The following is a 26,244-nucleotide window of genomic DNA, read 5'->3' as shown; positions in this document are numbered from 1 at the left end:
GATGTCGTTCTGCATGGCTATGTGTGAAGGGTCTATTGTGTGAGACGACCTTCTATGTGACCCACTTAATGAAGTGTAATGGGGATAATTCAATCTCTGATGCATGCAGCAGCACCCAAGGTGGTGTCCTAGCTATGAGGTGGCAATGACAGACCAGCAGAGAGCCAGAGAGGTGTCAGGAAAATGACTTAGGCTTTGAGTAAAGTAGAAAGTTGGAATTGTGTCAACTCATAAAATTAAAAGGATAAATCTGATAATGGATCAATATTATTCAGGATTGCAATATTTTTCTGAAAGGCAATATTCCAAATGAATCCATAACGTCTATTTACAGAAATATACTAGATACAGTTAGAACAACATATTATTACCTCACTCCTTCAATCTAGCTACCACTGGCAGTCAGAATGATGGAGTGCACCTCTCTGCCCTGGCTAGAACTTTCAACAGTTTCACAGACAACTCCTAGCTCAACATGAAGAATCCTTCAATGCCATATTATGTCCAGATTATACACACTGTGAAAACGATGTTTGATTCACACATAATGAAATAAAATATCTGATTTGATTTGTTATGTGGCGGTCAGGATGTGGACACATTGTGTTCTCTGGACCGTGCAGCAAAGGGCTTTAATGGACAAATCTGTTAATTCAGCATATTCCCCCTGACTGGCTCCTGGCCCTTTTGGCACACTCCTGGTTGGGTATGGGAGCGAGCATGTCCAGGATCTGATAGCAGTGAGTGGAATGTGAGGCACAAAACCGACTCCCCCATCTGCCAGCTCACACACACACTCAGCAGTTATAAATTATCTATCAGCAGTGCACCAGGTTTAATGTCCCACGGGGGCAGCAGGGGAATGGGGTGACCAGGAGTTACTACTACCTGGCTAAGAACCTTACACATCCCTCACAGAACACAGCCTGAACTAGGCGGTGAAGGCAGTGAAGCTGCCTTGTAACCGTTTGAATCTACTGTATGTTGAGCTATAGTTTAGACTGCATGTCTTCTAAATTCATCTATTTTATTTCCTAGAAATAATGTTGGTGTCCAAATCTAATATTAGGATTAAGGTGGCTCCTCCGATGACAGACACACACCAGATATAAAAATTAAAGTCATTTTAGTGGGACATTCATGTAACATGTGAGTGGGGGTTTACCTCTGCTTTTGGCTGCATCCTTCAGGCTGCTCATAACTGATGGTTTAATGCCCTCCAGTATGAATCGTCCCTCCAGTCCAGGGTAAAGAGACCTTAACACAAAACAAACAGAGAGTACACACTGTTATATATTAGCTCACAGGCTGCAATCTAGCATATCGCTGACAGTCAACAATACTTGCATTCAAATACAGTGAGGGAAAAAAGTATTTGATCCCCTGCTGATTTTGTACGTTTGCCCACTGACAAAGACATGATCAGTCTATAATTTTAATGGTAGGTTTATTTGAACAGTGAGAGACAGAATAACAACAACAAAATCCAGAAAAACGCATGTCAAAAATGTTATAAATTGATTTGCATTTTTATGAGGGAAATAAGTATTTGACCCCTCTGCAAAACATGACTTAGTACTTGGTGGCAAAACCCTTGTTGGCAATCACAGAGTTCAGAAATTTTTTTGTAGTTGGCCACCAGGTTTGCACACATCTCAGGAGGGATTTTGTCCCACTCCTCTTTGCAGATCTTCTCCAAGTCATTATGGTTTCGAGGCTGACGTTTGGCAACTCGAACCTTCAGCTCCCGCCACAGATTTTCTATGGGATTAAGGTCTGGAGACTGGCTAGGCCTTAATGTGCTTCTTCTTGAGCCACTCCTTTGTTGCCTTGGCCATGTGTTTTGGGTCATTGTCATGCTGGAATACCCATCCACGACCCATTTTCAATGACCTGGCTGAGGGAAGGAGGTTCTCACCCAAGATTTGACGGTACATGGCCCCGTCCATCTCCCCTTTGATGTGGTGAAGTTGTCCTGTCCCCTTAGCAGAAAAACACCACCAAAGCATAATGTTTCCACCTCCATGTTTGACGGTGGGGATGGTGTTCTTGGGGTCATAGGCAGCATTCCTCCTCCTCCAAACACGGCGAGTTGAGGTGATGCCAAAGAGCTCGATTTTGGTCTCATCTGACCACAACACTTTCACCCAGTTCTCCTCTGAATCATTCAGATGTTCATTGGCAAACTTCAGACGGGCCTGTATATGTGCTTTCTTGAGCAGGGGGACCTTGCGGGCGCTGCAGGATTTCAGTCCTTCACGGCATAGTGTAATACCAATTGTTTTCTTGGTGACTATGGTCCCAGCTGCCTTGAGATCCTTGACAAGATCCTCCCGTGTAGTTCTGGGCTGATTCCTCACCGTTCTCATGATCATTGCAACTCCACGAGGTGAGATCTTGCATGGAGCCCCAGGCCGAGGAAGATTGACAGTTCTTTTGTGTTTCTTCCATTTGCGAATAATCACACCAACTGTTGTCACCTTCTCACCAAGCTGCTTGGTGATGGTCTTGTAGCCCATTCCAGCCTTGTGTAGGTCTACAATCTTGTCCCTGACATCCTTGGAGAGCTCTTTGGTCTTGGCCATGGTGGAGAATTTGGAATCTGATTGATTGATTGCTTCTGTGGACAGGTGTCTTTTATACAGGTAACAAACTGAGATTAGGAGCACTCCCTTTAAGAGTGTGCTCCTAATCTCAGCTCGTTACCTGTATAAAAGACACCTGGGAGCCAGAAATCATTCTGATTGAGAGGGGTCAAATAATTAAAATGCAAATCAATTTATAAAATTTTTGACATGCGTTTTTCTGGATTTTTTTGTTGTTATTCTGTTTCTCACTGTTCAAATATACCTACCATTAAAATTATAGACTGATAATTTCTTTGTCAGTGGGCAAACGTACAAAATCAGCAGGGGATCAAATACTTTTTTCCCTCACTGTATGTGTTTCTTTGTGGTTTTGCTAAGGCATAGAGAAAGTCTGAGGACTTTAATTCTGTACCTGGGGTATTCTTCCGAAGCCATGTAAACTGCATCCTTATCACTGACAGAGGAGGAGAACGCTGCAAATGTCTCATCTTGCAAAGGCAGCAGCTCTAGTCCAATGAGGTCGCTGTAACCTTTGTCGCTGAGGACAAACTCCAGCAGAAGCAGCTTCTCCTGAGAGGACCCTTTGTGTTTGTCCTTCCTGATCACCTGCCGCACCAGAGAAGGGGTCACCTTCTTCACAGAGGCAGGCCCCTTTACGTACGTGTCCAGGACCGCGTCCACAGCGGCAGGCACTCTAGCCACCTGCATCCCTGAGCTTTGGAGGTAGCTGATCACCGTCTCTGTGATGTCCACATCTGTGTCCAGCTCTGAAAACACAGCCTCGTCCACATGGATCCAGCTGTTAGTGAGAGAGTAGATGACCTGCTGCTGTAGCAAGTCATGAAACAGAGGCTCCAGTATGGGCTTCCAGCGAGGTTTGATCCGGTTGGTGTCTGGCCAGGCCCCATAAGTACCTCTAGGTAAGAGGGGGAAGTCTTGGTCCTTCTTGGTTTGGATCCTCTTGATGGCCTCCATGATGAGGGTGAAGTAGGCCCTGGGGATGATGGTGACGATGAGGAGCTCGTTCCAGAGCGCTGCAGGGTCCCTCCACTGGTCCACCTCCCTCCATTTGATACTTCTGCGATTGTCTGTGAGGCCAAAGAAGCCGCTGACATGGACCGGCAGCCCTGTCAGGCTCTCCTCTCCAGGGGGGAGAGGCAGGAAACAGAAGGCTCGCCCCGAGAAACCAGACGTGGCGCCCTTGTCCTCGTCATTGCGGGTGAGAGGCAGGGCGATGCCGATGGTGGGGATGAACTTCAGGTCATCTGCCAGGGAGTCCAGGTCACTGCACAAGCCCCGGCCCCCCACTCCGTTACACACCAGCCAGGTGGTCCTCTGGATCTCCTTGGCTGTCTCATCCTGGGTCTCGATGTTGACCTGGTAGGTGGCGCATGTGACAGTACTGCTGGGCACTCCGTTGCTATAGCTGTCTGTGGCCAGGCCCAGGGTCTTTAGAGAGTTAGGACGCTCTAGCTTGTCTTCTGGGTTCTCTCCTGCTGTCACCTGGAAAAGCATGCGTTCTGTACCGTCTGACTCATGCACATGCAGGGAGACCTTCTGAACGCTCTTGAGGAAGAGAAGCACTGTGTCAGCATCGGCTTTGAAAGACTCGAAAAGCTCCAGCACCTTCTCTTTGTTGTAGATGTTGGTGCTCAGCTGGGAGGGCTTAATGCGGAGCGGGAAGCGGAACAGAGTTCCAGAAAAGCTGCCGTCCTTGATGGGTTTACCGGAGTTTCCAAATAAGCCGATGTAGGGTGCAAACTGGTCAGTGAGCTCTGTGATCTCCTTCATATCTGTCTTCAGGTTCCAACACTGCCCAGACTCATGGGCACCAAACAGAGTCTGGTGAGGGTCCAGCATGCCGATCTGTTCTCCACTAAATATACTGGGGACATCTGAAACATTCAAACAAGATTTCTTTATTTATTGATTAAAGGTAACTTTAAAAACGCGCAGATTGAAAGCAATATCAAACATAATGCTGAATAATCACCTTACTCATATGCAGGTAAAATAATATTTCAATAAAAGCCTCACCTGTTATGTGGTACACAGAGTTGAACCCAATACCAAATCTTCCAACTTTCAAAGGATCCTCTCTCTTTCTGCTCCTTGCTATCTCCTGAATTCCATTCCAATCTTCAGTCGTGAACACTGCATCATTGTACACATACAAGGCCGTTCCTAAAATCAAAACAAGAAATAAGATCATCCAAATAAGATCATCATCTTGATGACAGTTTTTAGATGTTTGCTGCTGCTATGGTAAAACCAACAAAACAGCACAATATCTCACTACTCTGAGACTTTTCTTACTGAAAACAAAAATGTCACTATATCTGGTAAACTGAATAATCTGTGAGAATGAATAAAAACCTACCTTGATACTGAGCCATGTCATGTGACCAAAGTGACTCCACTCCATACTCTGTCTCATCATACATAAACTTAACCTCTGTGGCTCCAGCATCCTCAGCATTCTGTATCAGCTCCTTCAGAGAAAAACATTGAGCTCATTTAAAACATCTTAAAGGTTAAGGGCCTTGTTTTGTAACATTAAGATACATACATAAATACACACATACATACATACATACATATATATACATACATACAGTACATATACTGTACATACAGTACCAGTCAAAAGTTTGGACACAACTACTCATTCCAGGGTTTTTCTTTATTTTTTTACTATTTTCTACATTGTAGCATAATAGTGAAGACATCAAAACTATGAAATAACACATATGGAATCATGTAGTAACCAAAAAAGTGTTAAACAAATCAAAATATATGTTATATTTGAGATTCTTCAAAGTAGCCACCCTTTGCCTTGATGACAGCTTTGCACACTCTTGGCATTCTTTCAACCAGCTTCATGAGGTAGTCACCTGGAATGCATTTCAATTAACAGGTGTGCCTTGTTAAAAGTTAATTTGTGAAATTTATTTCCTTCTTAATGCGTTTGAACCAATCAGTTGTGTTGTGACAAGGTAGGGGTGGTATACAGAAGATAGCCCTATTTGGTAAAAGACCATGTCCATATTATGGCAGGAACAGCTCAAATAAGCAAAGAGAAACGATAGTCCATCATTACTTTAAGACATGAAGATCATTCAATCCGGAAAATTTCAAGAACTTTGAAAGTTTCTTCAAGTGCAGTCGCAAAAACCATCAAGTGCTATGATGAAACTGGCTCTCATGAGGACCGCCACAGCAAAGTAAGATCCAGAGTTACCTCTGCTGCAGAGGATAAGTTCATTAGAGTTAACTGCCCAAATAAATGCTTCACAGAGTTCAAGTAACAGACACTTCTCAACATCAACTGTTCAGAGAAGACTTAGTGAATCAGGCCTTCATGGTCAAATTGCCACAAAGAAACCACTACTAAAGCGAACCAATAAGAAGAAGAGACTTGCTTGGGCCAAGAAACACGAGCAATGGACATTAGACCAGTGGAAATCTGTCCTTTGGTCTGATGAGTCCAAATTTGAGATATTCGGTTCCAACCGCTGTGTCTTTGTGAGACGCAGAGTAGGTGAACGGATGATCTCTGCATGTGTGGTTCCCACCGTGAAGCATGGAGGAGGAGGTGTGATGGTGTGGGGGTGCTTTGCTGGTGACACTGTCTGTGATTTATTTAGAATTCAAGGCACACTGATGGAGTGCTGCATCAGATTACCTGGCCTCCACAATCACCCGACCTCAACCCAATTGAGATGGTTTGGGATGAGTTTGACCGCAGAGTGTAGGAAAAGCTGCCAACAAGTGCTCAGCATATGTGGGAACTCCTTCAAGACTGTTAGAAAAGCATTCCTCATGAAGCTGGTTGAGAGAATGCCAAGAGTGTGCAAAGCTGTCATCAAGGCAAAGGGTGGCTACTTTTGAGAATCTAAAATCAAAAATATATTTTTTTGGTTACTACATGATTCCATATGTGTTATTTCATAGTTTTGATGTCTTCACTGTTATTCTACAATGTAGAAAATAGTAAAAAATAAAGAAAAACCCTTGAATGAGTAGGTGTGTCCAAACTTTTGACTGGTATTGTACATAAATACATACTATACATACAGATATAAAGAAAGATGTTATATTCATACAGGGTATTGTGCATGTCAATATTATTGCTCTGAGTGCATTATCACACTATTACATAGTCACAGAGCATCTGAACCATCATCTTCACAGTAAGGTTAAACCTTCAGGAGCCTTTCCTTCCCCCAGAGGTATTGCATCTTCCAGGGCAGTGTGAAATGAGTGGAACGTCGCTAGGTAATGAGCTTCCATTGTCTTAACAGTGAGAGTAAGTGTCAGGCCTATTTTTGGATCCAAACCTATGTGTTTTCCTCTCAAGAGTATAATCACCTTTGCCTGGATGTAATACTATTAGGCATGGTTGTTTATCATCACCATCAATGAGTCCATGTGTTGGGCTACTATGGACTCTTACAGGGTACATTAGGTTAAAGTCAGACACCATTAATACATTGTACTTACTTTCAGAATCTGTCCACCTTCAGGATACCTTCTTAGAATATCTTTCAAAAACTCGACTAATGGTGGTGTCGTCTGTCCAAATCTCCCTGTAAAAATAGCAGTGAAATAAAACGTCATGTGAAACATATACTACTTATGTAGAACTAATCTAAAGGATTATGAACATCTATGTGAAAAGTGTATGGATTAATCCCAGAACTATTTACAGTAATCTATTATCTTACCTCCCCCTTTCAGGCCGCTTCCCTCCAGTGTCATGCATACTTCAGGGCTTCCCGTGGGCACCAGGGTCCCAATCTGTACTTTATCATCCAGCTGAAGTTGGGGGAGACAGAACACACCATGAGCAGCAGGCAGGCAGGCTTACAGTAAGACCATTATCTCTCGCTCTCCAAGGTGAAAACCCTCATCTGTAGCATCACTCGCTTCGCTCAGCACTTCTGGCACAGGAACAAGCAATCCTGCATGACGAGCCCTGCTCTGCAAACCAAACCTCCCATCACAGAGGCTGTCTGACTACTCACATACTGTAACTGACTGACTAATACTGATTGTTACTTTTTCTTGCTGGCCATGGTTTGTACAATATTGTGTTACTGATACAGTGGGGGAAAAAAGTATTTAGTCAGCCACCAATTGTGCAAGTTCTCCCACTTAAAAAGATGAGAGAGGCCTGTAATTTTCATCATAGGTACACGTCAACTATGACAGACACAATGAGACATTTTTTCTCCAGAAAATCACATTGTAGGATTTTTTATGAATTTATTTGCAAATTATGGTGGAAAATAAGTATTTGGTCAATAACAAAAGTTTCTCAATACTTTGTTATATACCCTTTGTTGGCAATGCCACAGGTCAAACGTTTTCTGTAAGTCTTCACAAGGTTTTCACACACTGTTGCTGGTATTTTGGCCCATTCCTCCATGCAGATCTCCTCTAGAGCAGTGATGTTTTGGGGCTGTCGCTGGGCAACACGGACTTTCAACTCCCTCCAAAGATTTTCTATGGGGTTGAGATCTGGAGACTGGCTAGGCCACTCCAGGACCTTGAAATGATTCTTACGAAGCCACTCCTTCGTTGCCCGGGCGGTGTGTTTGGGATCATTGTCATGCTGAAAGACCCAGCCACGTTTCATCTTCAATGCCCTTGCTGATGGAAGGAGGTTTTCACTCAAAATCTCACTATTCATGGCCCCATTCATTCTTTCCTTTACACGGATCAGTCGTTCTGGTCCCTTTGCAGAAAAACAGCCCCAAAGCATGATGTTTCCACCCCCATGCTTCACAGTAGGTATGGTGTTCTTTGGATGCAACTCAGCATTCTTTGTCCTCCAAACACGACGAGTTGAGTTTTTACCAAAAAGTTCTATTTTGGTTTCATCTGACCATATGACATTCTCCCAATCCTCTTCTGGATCATCCAAATGCACTCTAGCAAACTTCAGACGGGCCTGGACATGTACTGGCTTAATCAGGGGGACACGTCTGGCACTGCAGGATTTGAGTCCCTGGCGGCGTAGTGTGTTACTGATGGTAGGCTTTGTTACTTTGGTCCCAGCTCTCTGCAGGTCATTCACTAGGTCCCCCCGTGTGGTTCTGGGATTTTTGCTCACCGTTCTTGTGATCATTTTGACCCCACGGGGTGAGATCTTGCGTGGAGCCCCAGATCGAGGGAGATTATCAGTGGTCTTGTATGTCTTCCATTTCCTAATAATTGCTCCCACAGATGATTTCTTCAAACCAAGCTGCTTACCTATTGCAGATTCAGTCTTCCCAGCCTGGTGAAGGTCTACAATTTTGTTTCTGGTGTCCTTTAACAGCTCTTTGGTCTTGGCCATAGTGGAGTTTGGAGTGTGACAGTTTGAGGTTGTGGACAGGTGTCTTTTATACTGATAACAAGTTCAAACAGGTGCATTAATACAGGTAACGAGTGGAGGACAGAGGAGCCTCTTAAAGAAGAAGTTACAGGTCTGTGAGAGCCAGAAATCTTGCTTGGTTTTAGGTGACCAAATACTTATTTTCCACCATAATTTGCAAATAAATTCATAAAAAATCCTACAATGTGATTTTCTGGAAAAAAAATGCTCAATTTGTCTGTCATAGTTGACGTGTACCTATGATGAAAATTACAGGCCTCTCTCATCTTTTTAAGTGGGAGAACTTGCACAATTGGTGGCTGACTAAATACTTTTTTCCCCCACTGTATGTAAACCATTAGTCTAATAGTTGAAATGAATGAGAATAGCGCTGGAGGAGATGGCTGCCGTTTTACGGGCTCCTAAACAATTGTGCTATTTTGTGTGTTTTTTCGCATTCTTTGTAACTTATTTTGTACATAATGTTTCTGCCACTGTCTCTTATGACCGAAAACAGTTTCTGGATATCAGAACAGTGATTACTCACCTCAAACTGGACGAAGATTGTTTCTTTAAAGAGTCGGACGCAAAGGATTTACTGCTGATACCGGACCAGGCCCAAATCCCTGTCATTTGCATGAAGAAAAGATGCCGATACAGGGGACGCAGGTCCGGGTGCCTTGTAAGAATTTGTCAGCGAATAGGGTAACCCGCCTCTACCATCCGTCCTATTGGCCAACGTGCAATAATTGGACAATAAACTGGATGAGCTCCGTTCAAGACTATTCTACCAACGGGACATTAAAAACTATAATATCTTATGTTTCACAGAGTCGTGGCTGGACGACGACATGGATAATATACAGTTGGCTGGTTTTTCCGTGCATCGGCAAGACACTCTAGACCACCATTACTCCACACACAGAGACGCGTATAAAGCTCTCTCTCGCCCTCCACTTGGCAAATCTGACCATAATTATATCCTCCTCATTCCTGCTTACAAACAAAAACTAAAGCAGGAAGTACCAGTGACTCGCTCAACACAGAAGTGGTCAGATGATGCAGATGCTAAGCTAAAGGATTGTTTTGCTAGCACAGACTGGAATATGTTCCGGGACTCATCCGATGGCATTGAGGAGTATACCACATCAGTCACCGGCTTCATCAATAAGTGCATCGATGACGTTGTCCCCACAGTGACTGTACGTACATACCCCAACCAGAAGCCATGGATTACAGGCAACATCTCCAGTGAGCTAAAGGGTAGAGCTGCCGCTTTCAAGGAGCGGGACTCTAACCCGGACGCTTATAAGAAATCCCGCTATGCGGTGTAAATACAGGACTAAGATTGAACCCTACTACACCGGCTCCGACACTCGTCGGATGTGGCAGGGCTTGCAAACTATTACGGACTACACAGGGAAGCCCAGCCGCGAGCTGCCTAGTGACACAAGCCTACCAGACAAGCTAAATTACTTCTATGTGCGCTTCGAGGCAAGCAACACTGAAGCATGCATGAGAGCACCAGCTGTTCCGGACAACTGTGTGATCACGCTCGCCGTAGCTGATGTGAGTAAGACCTTTAAACAGGTCAACATTCACAAGGCTGCAGGGCCAGACGGATTACCAGGACGTGTACTCCGAGCATGCGCTGACCAACTGGCAAATGTCTTCACTGACATTTTCAACCTGTTCCTGGCTGAGTCTGTAATACCTACATGATCCAAGCAGACCACCATAGTTCCTGTGCCCAAGAACACCAAGGTAACCTGCCGAAATGACTACCGACCCGTAGCACTCACATCTGTAGCCATGAAGTGCTTTGAAAAGCTGGTCATGGCTCACATCAACACCATCATCCCAGAAACCCTAGACCCACTCCAATTTGTATACCGCCCCAACAGATCCACAGATGACGCAATCTCTATTGCACTCAACACTGCCCTTTCCCACCTGGATAAAAGGAACACCTACGTGAGAATGCTGTTCATTGACTACAGCTCAGCGTTCAACACCATAGTGCCCACAAAGCTCATCACTAAGCTAAGGACCCTGGGACTAAACACCTCCTTCTGCAACTGGATCCTGGACTTCCTGACGGGCCGCCCCCAGGTGGTAACGGTAGGCAACAACACATCTGCCACGCTGATCCTCAACACGGGGGCCCCTCAGGGGTTCGTGCTTAGTCCCCTCCTGTACTCCCTGTTCACCCATGACTGCGTGGCCAAGCACAACTCCAACACCATCATTAAGTTTGCCGACGACACAACGCTGGTTGGCCTGATCACAGACAATGATGAGACAGCCTATAGGGAGGAGGTCAGAGACCTGGCAGTGTGGTGCCACGACAACCTCTCCCTCAACGTGATCAAGACGAAGGAGATGATCGTGGACTACAGGAAAAGGAGGGCCGAGCACGCCCCCATTCTCATCGACGGGACTGTAGTGGAGCAGGTTCAGAGCTTCAAGTTCCTTAGTGTCCACATCACCAACAAACTTTCATGGTCCAAACACACCAAGAAAGTCGTGAAGAGGGTACGACAATGCCTATTCCCCCTCAGGAGACTGAACAGATTTGGCATGGTTCCTCAGATCCTCAAAAAGTTATACAGCTGCACCATCGAGAGCATCCTGACTGGTTGCATCACTGCCTGGTATGGCAACTGCTCGGCCTCCAACCGCAAGGTGCTACAGAGAGTAGTGGGTATGGCCCAGTACATCACTGGGGCCAAGCTTCCTGCCATCCAGAACCTCTATACCACGCGGTGTCAGAGGAAGGCCCTAAAAGTTGCCAAAGACTCCAGCCACCCTAGTCGTAGACTGTTCTCTCTGCTACTGCACGGCAAGCAGTACCGGAGCGCCAAGTCTAGGTCCAAAAGGCTTCTTAACAGCTTCTACCCCCAAGCCATAAGACTGTCGAACAGCTAATCAAATGGCTACCCGGACTATTTGCATTGATCACCTCACTTTTTTTACGCTGCTGCTACTCACTGTTTATTATCTATGCATAGTCACTTTACCCCTACCTACATGTACATATTACCTAAATTACCTTGACTAACCTGTACGCCCACACATTGACTCGGTACCGGTACCCCCTGTATATAGCCTTGTTACTGTTATTTTATAGTTGCTCTTTTATTTTTTACTTTATTTTATTTAGTAAATATTTTTCTTAACTCTTATTTTACTTAAAACTGCATTGTTGGTTAAGGCTTTAAGGGCTTGTAAGTAAGCATTTCACGCTAAGGTCTGTTGTATTCGGCGCATGTGACAAATCAAATTTGATTTGATTTGATCATGTGCAATCACAAGAACTCAGCGACTAAATTCAACACAGGTCAGGCACTAGGCCAGGACTAAATTAACTTTCCATTTAACCTTGTGAGTGAGAGTTCATTAAGGTTGTTGGTCTTAACCTGCCAGTGAATTACCAGTTGTTTAGCCAATGAGAAGTGTATAATAATAGCACAAAATGGTGTAAAAGGTTGAACGAGAAGGCAGGGCTTTCAATCTGATTGAAGCAGGCATGAATCATAGTATATGCTGACTGACCATAATAGGCCTACTAATACGATACTGGTAGTGGTGCAATGTCCTACTTCTGAGCTTGAAAAGCTTCAAAGCCCCTAATTCTCCAAAGAACTGGAATGTTTTCAGTTGACATTCAAAGTGTTTTTCTTTCCTTCTGATGATTACTGAACCATCTTAGTTAATGTTTTTTTGAGAATCAGCTGACTCTCAGAGGCACACTGAAGAATATGTTTGGGGAATATGGAGACTAAGACTGAACTTGTTACTGCCTTTAAGTAAGACATTCCCAAGCTAAGTATGGACGCTGGGACAGAGCCAACCCTTCAGATAGATAGCTTCGTTCATAATCAAATCAAATAAACTAGATCTCAACTTGCATAAAAGTCAGTCAGACACCCTTCTCAACTCTGTTGGACTGAGCAGAGGGAGGGCTCCCTGTGGGTATTGCAGCTGATCTAGGATAGTTTGTGGGCGTGGCCTGTGGCTAATTTCTGAGGGTGACATCAGAGGGGCTGACCAGGGATCCACCTGCTCCTTTCCCTCAGTCAGTAAAGGCTCAGCTGAACAGTGGGTCCTGCAATCATGTTAATCATGGCATACATAACAACCCACGTTTTGCGACACAACATAGAATACAATGCTGCTAAACTGTAAACACGTACCTAATACAGATCATGTAAATGTTGATCAAAGTTATGAATAGCTACAAAACGTCATGTGTAACGTGATAAGAGCATAAGTGACAAAGCAAGTTGTCTGCACAGTCATGCTTCCTATAATATGAGCCAGGTCCACAGGAGGGCTTCCATAAAAGACAGAATGGGAGCTGAAACTCTATCCCATACTGCACATAGCCACCAAGACCATGGAGTGTGAATACCTGAAATGATTCCTGACACCTGCCCTTAGCAGTAGGCCTACCATACTTTCTGTAGGACTTTAAACAAACTATACTGAACAAAAACATAAACGCAACATGCAACAATTTCTACAATTTTACTGAGTTACAGTTCATATAATCTATGGATTTCACATAACTGGGCAGGGGCGCAGCCATGGGTGGGCCTGGGAGGGCATAGGCCCACCCACTTGGGAGCCAGGCCCACCCACTGGGAAGCCATGCCCAGCCAATCATAATGAGTTTTTCCCCACAAAAGGGCTTTATTACAGACAGAAATACTCCTCAGTAACCTGTCCAACGCCCCGTCCAACACCCCCCAGACCAGAGTATGTGAGCGGAGTGGAGCTGGAGCAGAGCGAGGAGTGGTGCGTGCCCAATTTGACTGGAGCACGGAGCGAGATTCCCAAAGTCTGAAGCATCGGCCTTCTCGCCCGCACCAATTTCGCTCCAGTAGCGCTCACTTCACGAGCTCAGGGCATGCCCGGCCCAGAATGCATTTGTAGTCTACTTGTGGGCTGCTATAGCCCCTTGCTTTAGCTACTGTCATGGAGTTCGCTAAATATTTTCATAAAGAAACTGATAAAACAAACAGGTGCAAAATCAAGGTGACTTACAAAGATGAGGACCAAGAGCAAGAGAGGGAGTGCGGTGATGTAGTGTCCACATCTAAAGAATGATTGTGGAACCCGAAAGCATGATGGTGTACTTACTACGTGCACATGCTAAAAGAAAGGAACGAGGTGGGTAGATAACTGTGTCATTGTAGCAAAGTATTTATAAACAAAAAATCTGATCTCCTAAAAGATTTGTTCATTTTTGTTATATTATCTATAGGCCATAAACAATAGGCCATAATTGATTTTGGCCCAATAGGCCTGGCATATTCTCACTTTCCAGGAGCTTTTCGTTTTGATTGGGTTATTTTGCCTAAAAACCTTTGGGCCTACCTATAGAAAAATAAATAAACAACAACTCTGCATCTCTGCCCAGTCTGGCAAGAGGGCCAAAAGGGTGTTTAGCATCCCCAGTGGCTCTGTAAGCGTGGAGAGGATATTCTCCGCTGCCGGCCTGCTCTCCAGAAACCAACGCATGAGCCTGAAGCCACAGACTGCCCAAACTCGTGTTTCAAAACATGTATTCAAAGGCACTGTTGACTGAGCCTAATAAGGCATTTTTCGTTGCACAATTTATAGACTATATATAGCCTAATGATTTAATACAACGAAACATTGTTTAAGTGCTGAGCGCTTTATGTCTCTACCAGCCTATTTTGTCGCAATCGCAAATGCTTCACAATGTATTTCTTTGTAGGCTATAGCCTTGAAATGATTTAAATAACATAGCCTAAATAATTCATTTTCGTACCTTCTTTATGCTCCCTGTCTGGTTCCTGACCTATTTTGAGTGTTTATATGCTGTTTAATATGACATGTAGCCTATTTGAAATGATGAGCGCTTCTTACATTCAGCTTTTCATGTTAATAAAAATAATTTTCATTCAAATCATATGGTTTGATTTCAATAGGCTACTTCAAAACCAAATGGTAGGTTCAGGTTGTCACAAAAATAGATGGGTGTTGGTTAATTTGTGATTTTAATGAATGGAGCAAATTTGGAGCAGTAGTTTTTTTTCCTGTGACCACAGAGCATTTTTTAGCGGAGCGGTTGGAAAGGTTGTGGTTCCAACCGGATGTGTAGGTCCTGGGCTGTCGTGGTTAAACGTGGTCTGCAGTTGTGAGGCCGGTTGGACGTACTGCCAAATTCTCTAAAACTAAGTTGGAGGCGGCTTATGGTAGAGAAATGAATATTAAGTTCTCTGGAAACAGCTCTGGTGGACATTCCTGCAGTCAGCATGCCAATTGCACTCTCCCTAAAAACTTGAGACATCTGTGGTATTATGTTATGTGACAAAACTGTACATTTTAGAGTGGCCTTTTATTGTCCCCAGCACAAGGTGCACCTGTGTAATGATCATGCTGTTTAATCAGCTTCTTGATATGCCACACCTGGATGGATTATCTTGGCAATGGAAAAATGCTCCCTAACAGGGATGTATACAAATTTGTGAACAACATTTTAGAGAAATATGTTTTTTGTGCGCAACAAACATTTCTGGGATATTTTATTCAGCTCATGAAACATGGGACCAACACTTTACATGTTGTGTTTATATTTTTGTTCAGTATAGTTGCCTAGCCTAACAATAGTTGAGACCTGTCATCAAGATAATATATGTGAATGTACATATCTGAATAAGTTAGTTAGTCTAAATCTCATATTAGAGAATACATCACAGGCTACATCACATTTTTAAAATGTATTAAATATTATTATATTTGAGTTACGATTTTTGGTCTAAAATGACTCATTCCATGATATACACACAACCTCCAATAGATGGCGCTGTAGCCTGGCAGTGCGCTCTGTATTTGGGCCTACAGTCAGATTCAGAATGCGCTCAGTCATCATAGCCACTTCATTGCTTGACGACTTTTGACGTGAAAAATGCTGCGAAAATGAGAAAAGTGGACTCTGAATGTCGTGTGTTTAAAGAAGAATGGACAGCAAAATACTTTTTTACTAATATTGGACATAAGGCCAAGAAAGTGTTGCCGTTTTTAAGGAATATAATCTCAATTGTCATTTTTCAAGCAAGCATGCTAACTACGCTAGCAATCTGTCCTCTCAGGAAAAGGCAAGGAAGGCCTCAAAACTTGCCACAAACTTAAAAGCCCAACAAAATACATTTACTAAATGGTGCTCTACTCAAGACTCCGTAACTAAGGCAAGCTACGTAGTGGCACATAAAATCGCATAGCATAGCCTTTTGCTGAAGGGGAGTTTGTGAAAGAGTGTATGGTGGAGACTGCTGGTATACTTTGTCCTGAGAGTAAAAGCCAATTCGAGAAAATTAGCTTATCACACAGAACCATCACCAGGCGCGTGGAAGTGATATGTGAGGAGCTAATCTCAGAGTTGAAGAAAAAAGCAGATGGCTTTGATATTTTTTCTATAGCACTGGATGAGAGTACTGACATCAGAGACATCGTTCAACTTTTAATTTTTGTTAGAAGAATAAATGAGAACTTTGAAATAACAGAGAAACGTCTTGCGATGGAATCAACGATGGAAACAACCAGGTGCACTGACTTATATGACAGGGTGTCTGCCTGCTTGGAAAAAATGTATCTACAGTGGAGCAAACTGACGGATCACCAAATCTAACCGGTATAAACATTGGCCTACTAAAAAGATTACAAGGCAAAGTAAAAGAAGAAAGCCCTAACTGAATTGATATTTCTTCACTGTATTATTCAGCAGGAAGCCCGGTGTAAAAGTGAGTTAAAGCTGGAAAATGTTGTCAAAGTGGTTGTAAAACTTGTCAACTTTATACGGGCAAGGGGGCTTAACCATTGTCAGTCCATTCAGCTGCTCAATGATACAGAGGCAGAGCACCAGGACTTGTTGTATCATTCAAATGTGCTCTGGCTAAGCCTGGGAAAAGTATTTTGCCGTCTGTGGGAACTGAGAGGGGAGATAGGTATGTTCCTTGATACGGTTGGTAAAGCTGACGACTTCTCAGAGTTGAAAGACACAGACTGGCTGGGCGACTTTGCTTCGGTGTAGACATATTGGGGCATCTGAACGATCTAAATGTGAAACTGAAGGGAAATTGTGTTTTGTGCATGAACTGTATTCCAACGTGAAAGTATTCAAGGCCAAACATGTTCTCCAGACAAATGAGCAGCCGGTCTCTCGCTCATTTTCCGGCACTGGCCGCACTGAACGCGCCTACATCGCAGCAGTGGTGGAAAAAGTACCCAATTGTTATACTTGAGTAAAAGTATAGATACTTTTACTTGAGTAACTTTCTATTAAGGTGAAAGTCACCCAGTTAAATACTACTTTAGTAAAAGTCTAAAAGTATTTGGTTCTAAATATACTTGAGTATAAAAAGTAAATGTAATTGCTCAAATATACTTCAGTATCAAAAGTAAAAGTAAAAGTATAAATCATTTCAAATTCCTTATATTAAGCAAAGCAGATGGCACCATTTTCTTGTTTTTAAAATGTATGAATAGCCAGGGGTACACTCCAACACTCAGACATAATTTACAAATGATGGATTTGTATTTAGTGAGTCTGCCAGATCAGAGGCAGTAGGGATGACCATGTGTTCTTTTGATAAGTGTGAATTGGACCATTTTCCTGTCCTGCTAAGCATTCACCATGTAATGAGTACTTTTGGGTGTCAGGGAAAATGTATGGAGTACAAAGTAAATTATTTTCTTTAGGAATGTAGTGAAGTAAAAGTAGAAGTAGTCTAAAATATAAATAGTTAAGTAAAGTACAGATACCCCCAAAAAATACTTAAGTAGTATTTTAAAGTATTTTAACTTAAGTACTTTACACCAATGCCTCGCAGTGCCGCACTGAGACATATAGTAGCACTTTGGTCGACCTGCATGCTGAGTTTTCCCGCCGCTTCTCAGACTTCACCAAGATTGAGACTGAGCTGGAGCTTGTATCATGCCCCCTGTCTTTCGACAGTTAGAAAGCACCACCAGACACACAATCGGAGCTCATCGACATCCAATGTGACAGTGTTTTTAAGGAGAAGTACAAAACAGCAACAATAGACCAGTTCTATGGCTCACTGAATGAAACAAAGCTTCCAAACATTAAAAAGCACGCCCAAAGGATGCTTGTTTTATTCGGGTCCACATACAGTGAGGGAAAAAGGTATTTGATCCTCTACTGATTTTGTACGTTTGCCCACTGACAAATAAATAATCAATCTATAATTTTAATGGTAGGTTTATTTGAACAGTGACAGACAGAATAACAAAACCAAAAATCCAGAAAAATGCATGTCAAAAATGTTATAAATTGATTTGCATTTTAAGGAGGGAAATAAGTATTTGACCCCCTCTCAATCAGAAAGATTTCTGGCTCCCAGGTGTCTTTTATACAGGTAACGAGCTGAGATTAGGAGCACACTCTTAAAGGGAGTGCTCCTAATCTCAGTTAGTTACCTGTATAAAAGACACCTGTCCACAGAAGCAATCAATCAATCAGATTCCAAACTCTCCACCATGGCCAAGACCAAACAGCTCTCCAAGGATGTCAGGGACAAGATTGTAGACCTACACAAGACTGGAATGGGCTACAAGACCATCGCCAAGCAGCTTGGTGAGAAGGTGACAACAGTTGGTGCGATTATTCGCAAATGGAAGAAACACAAAATAACTGTCGATCTCCCTCGGCCTGGGGCTCCATGCAAGATCTCAACTCGTGGAGTTGCAATGATCATGAGAACGGTGAGGAATCAGCCCAGAACTACACGGGAGGATCTTGTCAATGATCTCAAGGCAGCTGGGACCATAGTCACCAAGAAAACAATTGGTAACACACTACGCCGTGAAGGACTGAAATCCTGCAGTGCCCGCAAGGTCCCCCTGCTCAAAAAAGCACATATACAGGCCCGTCTGAAGTTTGCCAATGAACATCTGAATGATTCAGAGGAGAACTGGGTGAAAGTGTTGTGGTCAGATGAGACCAAAATCGAGCTCTTTGGCATCAACTCAACTCGCCATGTTTGGAGGAGGAGGAATGCTGCCTATGACCCCAATAATACCATCCCCACCGTCAAACATGGGGGTGGAAACATTATGCTTTGGGGGTGTTTGTCTGCTAAGGGCACAGGACAACTTCACCGCATCAAAGGGACGATGGACGGGGCCATGTACCGTCAAATCTTGGGTGAGAACCTCCTTCCCTCAGCCAGGGCATTGAAAATGGGTCATGGATGGGTATTCCAGCATGACAATGACCCAAAACACACGGCCAAGGCGACAAAGGAGTGGCTCAAGAAGAAGCACATTAAGGTCCTGGAGTGGCCTATCCAGTCTCCAGACCTTAATCCCATAGAAAATCTGTGGAGGGAGCTGAAGGTTCAAGTTGCCAAACGTCAGCCTCGAAACCTTAATGACTTGGAGAAGATCTGCAAAGAGGAGTGGAACAAAATCCCTCCTGAGATGTGTGCAAACCTGCTGGCCAACTACAAGAAACGTCTGACCTCTGTGATTGCCAACAAGGGTTTTGCCACCAAGTACTAAGTCATGTTTTGCAGAGTGGTCAAATACTTATTTCCCTCATTAAAATGCAAATCAATTAATAACATTTTTGACATGCGTTTTTCTGGATTTTGTTGTTGTTATTCTGTCTCTCACTGTTCAAATAAACCTACCATTAAAATTATAGACTGATCATGTCTTTGTCAGTGGGCAAATGTACAAAATCAACAGGGGATCAAATACTTTTTTCCCTCACTGTATGTGTGTGAACAAACGTTCTCAGTCATGAATTACAACAAATCCCGTCACAGGTCAAATTTAACAAATTACCACTTGTCAGCTGTTCTGAGAATCTCTACATCAAAGATGACACCAGACTTTGATGCCCTTACCAAGAGAGGTGACCAGACCCATTGTTCACATTTAGACTCAAATAACCGTGACTGGGGTAGGCAAGGATTATGCTTTTTCATGGTGATGGTTATGCAGTGAGAATTATCCAGCAATGCACTTGGATACAGGTAATAACTAATCAGTCAGATTTGGGCTGAGGTGATTGGATAACAGTAAATATGGCTCACAATGGAGATGATAATTGTTCCTTAATATGCTTTCAAAAACAGACCATTCCAAATGAAACGGATGCTCTTACCATATGTTTAACTCAAATTTTAGAATAGTTTTTTTTTTACACATCTTCTGTTACATTTTGCATGTCTCCAGTCATATAATATATATATATTTTTAAATTTGCATATTGTGACTGTAAGTTTGATTGTACTTTACAAGGGTAGAGACGCAGGATCTCTGTGTGTGTTTGACTGTGTCTGTGATGTTATAAATTATATCAATTTTGTGAAAAGTAGAGATGGTACAAGGGTAGAATTGTTTTGCAAGCATATGTACACCTACAGTAGACTAATAGTTGCGTGTCAATGTGAAAATGAATAAAGGCTTCACATGTTTTGTCACGCATATAGTATGTGGCCCTTCACTTGGTTTCAAAAACTCAATGTGGCCCTTGAGGCAAAAGGTTTGCCCACCCCTGACATAGAGCCTACTTTTGCAAGACATGAAAAAGAACTGTGTCTGTAATCATAGGCACTCTTGATCACCATGACTGGAATTCTATCAAGAGATGAAAACCAAAGGGCCTTGAGACTATTGAATCAATACACTGTCGTATCAGACTGGTGATAAACCAAAAAAACGTAGTCCTCTCAATTATGAAATTGTTAATGGTGAAGATTACGTCATTGTAATGTTGTTGTGGCAATGGAGCCATTAAATACTTTGGAACGTTATCTTTTGGGAAAAATATTAATCAAAGAAATACATCATGTTATTCCCTTAGCCACTGTAGTAAGGACACATTTGACCAGGTCAATGCACAGAATGTGCGGTAATGAAGATGGTATTAACATGTTCCTATATTGAATAAGGACACGTGTTGGAAAGAGACAGGCTTGACTGCACAAAGAAATCGACACTAAAAACAAACATGGAATGTCATGAGATCTAATCCTGCCCTAGCAACACAATGGTTATTTACTCAGCAGCACTGGCTGTGATACAATCCCTAAATCCCTACATTTCTGGATGTTGTTGTTGTTGTTATGTAGTCAAACAAAGTGGCCAATGTTGCTTACTAGTAGAACACATATTTTCTGATAATCTAACCAGCACTGATGTAGCCTACGTTGACATCAGGTGTGCTCGTAAATTCACTATGGAGTGCAAGAGTGCGCTCAGAGTGCGCTCTGGGCGTTCGTAATTTCAGAGCTTGTCAGATTGTCCATTCGTAAATTCAGAGCGTTTCGCTCTCGGAGCGTTCAGACTACTTCCAGACATAAATGAGAGAACACCTCCCTTGACCATTTTACTCGCCCTAGCAGAACTGGTTAGGCTGTTTTCATGTTATCTAGAGCGTTGGTGACTGTAACTGTGCTGCTGGCAACAATTTAATTAAGTTTTGTTGCCGACGTTTACTGACACCGGTCATATTCAACGGGTGTTGAGCGTTTGTAAATTCATCAGTTATCCTGCGCTCTTCCACACTCAGACGAGAGTGCTCTGAAATTGGAGTAGATAGCCAGAGTGAATTTACGAACGCACCCTCAGGACGGAGCACTTTAACTTACTCTATTAAATACCTTTTTAATACATCACAAAACAATAAACAATGAGTATGAGAAGCAGACAAGATTAACCAATAGTGTCTCACACAGGATGTATGCACAGAAAATGGATGGTCTCTTGTCAATGAATCTTACCATTGTGCTCTCATGCCAAGCATTTCATCTACTGTAGTCAAACTATGCCAAACTACATTTGTAAATGTTCTGTAATTTCAGCAAATAGCTACAATTTGTAAAATTGCTTTTTTACCCACCACTTTCCCATTGTGAACCAGCTGCTGCTCGATGACAGGCAGGTCGGTTTCTTCATAGATGAGTTGCTTGATGTCCCTGACAGCTGCAGAATGAGGGACCTGGTAGGCCCTCTGGCCAATATACTCATGACGGACTGACACCCATGGCAACCTAGAAAATACACAAGAAATCCATATAATAGTTATTTCTTTGTCCTGGAAAGAATAGCACTGCAAATAGACAATGCAAATAGTCTGGGTAGCCATTTGATTAGATGTTCAGGAGTCTTATGGCTTTGGGGTATAAGCTGTTTAGAAGCCTCTTGGACCTAGACTTGGCGCTCCGGTACCGCTTGCCAAGCGGTAGCAGAGAGAACAGTCTATGACTAGGGTGGCTGGAGTCTTTGACAATTTTTAGGGCCTTCCTCTCACACCGCCTGGTATAGAGGTCCTGGATGGCAGGAAGCTTGGCCCCAGTGATGTACTGGGCTGTACGCACTACCCTCTGTAGTGCCTTGCGGTCGGAGGCCGAGCAGTTGCCATACCAGGCAGTGATGCAACCAGTAAGGATGCTCTCGATGGTGCAGCTGTAGAACCTTTTGAGGATCTGAGGACCCATGCCAAATCTTTTCAGTCTCCTTAGCGGGAATAGGTTTTGTTGTGCCCTCTTCACGACTGTCTTGGTGTACTTGGACCATGTTAGTTTGTTGGTGATGTGGACACCAAGGAACGTGAAGCTCTCAACCTGCTCAACTACAGCTCCGTCGATGAGAATGGGGGTGTGCTCGGTCCTCTTCTTTTTCCTGTAGTCCACAATCATCTCCTTTGTCTTGATCACGTTGAGGGAGAGGTTGTTGTCCTGGCACCACACGGCCAGGTCTCTGGGATAATGGTGTTGTTGTGAGCCATGACCAGCCTTTCAAAGCACTTCATGGCTACAGACGTGAGTGCTACGGGTCGGTAGTCATTTAGGCAGGTTACCTTAGTGTTCTTGGGCACAGGGACTATGTTGGTCTGTTTGAAACATGTTGGTATTACAGACTCAGACAGGGAGAGGTTGAAAATGTCAGTGAAGACACTTGCCAGTTGGTCAGCGCATGCTCGGAGTACACGTCCTGGTAATCCATCTGACCCTGCGGACTTGTGAATGTTGACCTGTTTAAAGGTCTTACTCACATCGGCTACGGAGAGCGTGATCACACAGTCGGCTACGGAACAGCTGATGCTCTCATGCATGTTTCAGTGTTACTTGCCTCGAAGCGAGCATAGAAGTAATTTAGCTCGTCTGGTAGGCTCGTGTCACTGGGCAGCTCGCGGCTGTGCTTCCCTTTGTAGTCTGTAATAGTTGCAAGCCCTGCCACATCCGACGAGCGTCGGAGCTGGTGTAGTACAATTCGATCTTAGTCCTGTATTGATGCTTTGCCTGTTTGATGGTTCATCGGAGGGCATAGTGGGATTTCTTATAAGCTTCCGGGTTAGAGTCCCGCTCCTTGAAAGTGGCAGCTCTACCCTTTGGGTCAGTGCGGATGTTGCCTGTAATCCATGGCTTCTGGTTGGGGTATGTACGTACAGTCACTGTGGGGACGACGTCATCAATGCACTTATTGATGAAGCCAGTGACTGATGTGGTGTACTCCTCAATGCCATCAGAAGAATCCCGGAACATATTCCAGTCTGTGCTTGCAAAACAGTCCTGTAGCTTAGCATCTGCTTCATCTGACCACTTTTTTATTGACTGAGTCACTGGTGCTTCCTGCTTTAGTTTTTGCTTGTAAACAGGAATCAGGAGGATATAATTATAGTCAGATTTGCCAAATGGAGGGCGAGGGAGAGCTTTGTACGCGTCTCTGTGTGTGGAGTAAAGGTTGTCTAGAGTTTTTTTCCCTCTGGTTGCACATTTAACATGCTGGTAGAAATTAGGTAAAACGGATTTAAGTTTCCCTGCATTGAAGTCCCCGGCCACTAGGAGCGCCGCCTAGACGGCATGGCATTCTTCATTTGGTAGGTCACAGGCATAGAGCAACGTCAAGCTTACATGGTGATGTTCAGGGAAGATATTATTCTGGCAGTCCACTGATTCTATCTAATTCCATCACAAACTGAAATGTGTGTATAATTGTAACTACATGTTTACTTGGTCATCCTGAGTTCACGAGACCAGATGGCTCTTCTATGGATATGTAAAGAGCACAGAATACTGGTAGCACTTAAACATAGGGAACAATAGGGTCAGCAATGCTTGCTTGCAGTTTGTATTGATTAAAGAGAAACCTAAGTCACATCCATCTGTTATCTAACATTTCAATATTGCTTGTGTTTCAGCTAAGGGTTTTCTCCTCTGCATGTGAGAAATACTGTCAGAAAAAAGACCACCAATCCCAAAAGGTTCAAGATGGTGATAGGCCATATTTGCACTCAAGTACAAATATCAGCACTTTCCCGAAAGAGAATAGCTAGATCGTGACAATAACATATTCTAGTGTAGTCATAACACTGTTTATAACACTATTTAGGCTCTGTCTGAGTCACTAAATGCAGAGATCTGTATGCATATATTTACTTATGCAACAAATATTGATTGTGCAGGCAGCAATAAAGGGTAATAGCTTTGCCTATTCTGCAAACCACTTGACTCAAGCTGCCATCTCTGCAATGTCCATAGTTCTACAACAAATGGGTAGGGCATTCAACAGTGGATGGATGGAACACGACATATTCTAGACAAAGGTTCACTATAATGGCAATGTGTCTTCTATAGCCGCTTCAGAAACTACATTAGGCCTATAATTTACAGTTGATTGTGACATCTCATACCAGGGTGTCAAGACAGGTGCTGAATACTACAATGTATAACTAACTGGTGATAGAGAGAATAACGGTGAGTTAACACCTCAACATAGTTTAACAGCAGTTGACAGCACGTTTGATTGGGTATCTTGATGAATAGGCCTACTTCAGCCCCCATGTTTAAATCTGAAATGTGTAAAAATCGAACTTACCATGCATCTCGACAGTTTGCCATCACTTCTAAGCCTTTTTCGTGCTATGTCCCCGCGTACACATTCATTGGACTTCTATCTTCTGCACTGAGCGCTGGGAAACTCCACCCGGAAAAAGACTGTCGTGTAAACAAACAGGACCGTTATTTTCTCACAATACACCTCACAACGTTTTCACTCTATCCACATATCTACTGTAGGTTTATTGTTATTCGTTTACATTCCATAGGTTAAGTACAGTTAGCCAATGTTGCGGTTGTAAGAAGCTTTATTTAGCCATTCCACCTCAATGGGTCCTCCGCTAAGGCTACAATGTATCACTGCGGTGCTCAGTTCTCCGCTATTCAGTAAAACGGCTACTCACTTTTATCCCGCCAAGACATTCGTTTCATGATCTTGTAATCCAGCTGTATCTTTTCAATAAAATCTGCGTTTCTGAAAATTATAGATAAGAAAGTCGTAAGCGAGCAAAATTGTGAGGCTACTTCCTACATGGTAATTCCTTCAAAGGCGCTGTTTCTAATAATGTCTTATCAGTGCATGTGATAACTGCGGCTGTTGCCCGTTGGCTGGTGGGAAGCTAATGAACTCTGGTAGTTGTAGTCACGACAGTAATAAAATTAGAAACACATTGCAGTCCCTCTCAAATTGCGTCCATCTAGCTACTTTCTCATAGAAACCAATATTATTATGGGTTGCAAAATAAGATGTGGTTATAATAGGATTATTTTGCATGTGATGCATTAGGTTACATGTTACACTTTCTATGTCTGTAGTAATTCAATTTCACAGTTTCTAATTTATTTGATAGGCTTGTCTTTAGAATGAAGTAGTTGCATAATTGTCAATATAAAGTAATCATCTCTGAAAATGTTTCGATAATATTTTATGATTTTGGTGCAGTGCAATTGGCACCAGTATCCAATGCAACATAGAAGAATGACATCATCCAACCTTAATCAAGGACTTTCAGCGCTCCATCTGCACTAGTTGACATTATTTTATGCTTAGCATGTCAAAAAACATTTTCGCAAAATAGTATCTATGAAAGACTGACACTGTTGTGTGCAACATATAAAGGGCACATTGTTAGTCCTATTTGGCTACCCAACTCGTAAACAAACAATAACATATTCATGATGCGGGGAAAGAACAGCATCACCCAGTTCGCAATTTTCAGAATATGTTTGATGCCGCAGTAGCCTATACCAACAGGGATACTTACATCCGACCAAGATTCCACCAGAAGCATCACGCTAACGCATTGTGCCGCATCTGCCCTGTCCTCTCCACCCTCTCACACCCCTGTAGTGCGCACGTAGCTGCTTGACTGTCTCTAAAAAGGGAGTCCTGTCCTGGGGTGATCAGATGAATGTATAGGCCTATCCAGTATCCACTTTCGAACAGAAATAT

At 43.1% G+C, this 26,244-nt stretch overlaps 1 protein-coding gene across 1 annotated transcript in view; it reads right to left on the bottom strand.

Moving 5' to 3' along the window:
• The window catches only part of LOC121568029 (sacsin), a 43,530-nt gene extending 18,202 nt beyond the window's left edge, over window positions 1–25,328 (bottom strand). Inside the window, exons 1-9 of the mRNA XM_041878563.2 lie at window positions 25,196–25,328; window positions 24,832–24,950; window positions 21,854–22,004; window positions 7,316–7,406; window positions 7,092–7,177; window positions 4,969–5,080; window positions 4,626–4,772; window positions 3,001–4,483; window positions 1,166–1,257 (exon numbers count right to left, since the gene is read on the bottom strand). Of these exons, the coding sequence (XP_041734497.2) occupies window positions 1,166–1,257; window positions 3,001–4,483; window positions 4,626–4,772; window positions 4,969–5,080; window positions 7,092–7,177; window positions 7,316–7,406; window positions 21,854–22,004; window positions 24,832–24,854 (2,185 nt within the window). The 5' untranslated portion in view covers window positions 24,855–24,950; window positions 25,196–25,328. The remainder of the gene's footprint in view (window positions 1–1,165; window positions 1,258–3,000; window positions 4,484–4,625; window positions 4,773–4,968; window positions 5,081–7,091; window positions 7,178–7,315; window positions 7,407–21,853; window positions 22,005–24,831; window positions 24,951–25,195) is intronic.
• Between the last annotated feature and the right edge of the window lie 916 nt (window positions 25,329–26,244).

The sequence above is a fragment of the Coregonus clupeaformis genome, chromosome 6, assembly GCF_020615455.1.
Source record: "Coregonus clupeaformis isolate EN_2021a chromosome 6, ASM2061545v1, whole genome shotgun sequence".
Lineage (NCBI taxonomy): Eukaryota > Metazoa > Chordata > Actinopteri > Salmoniformes > Salmonidae > Coregonus > Coregonus clupeaformis.
The sequence above is the reverse complement of the archived record's forward strand: the minus strand, read 5'-3'. Positions and strand labels throughout refer to the sequence as shown.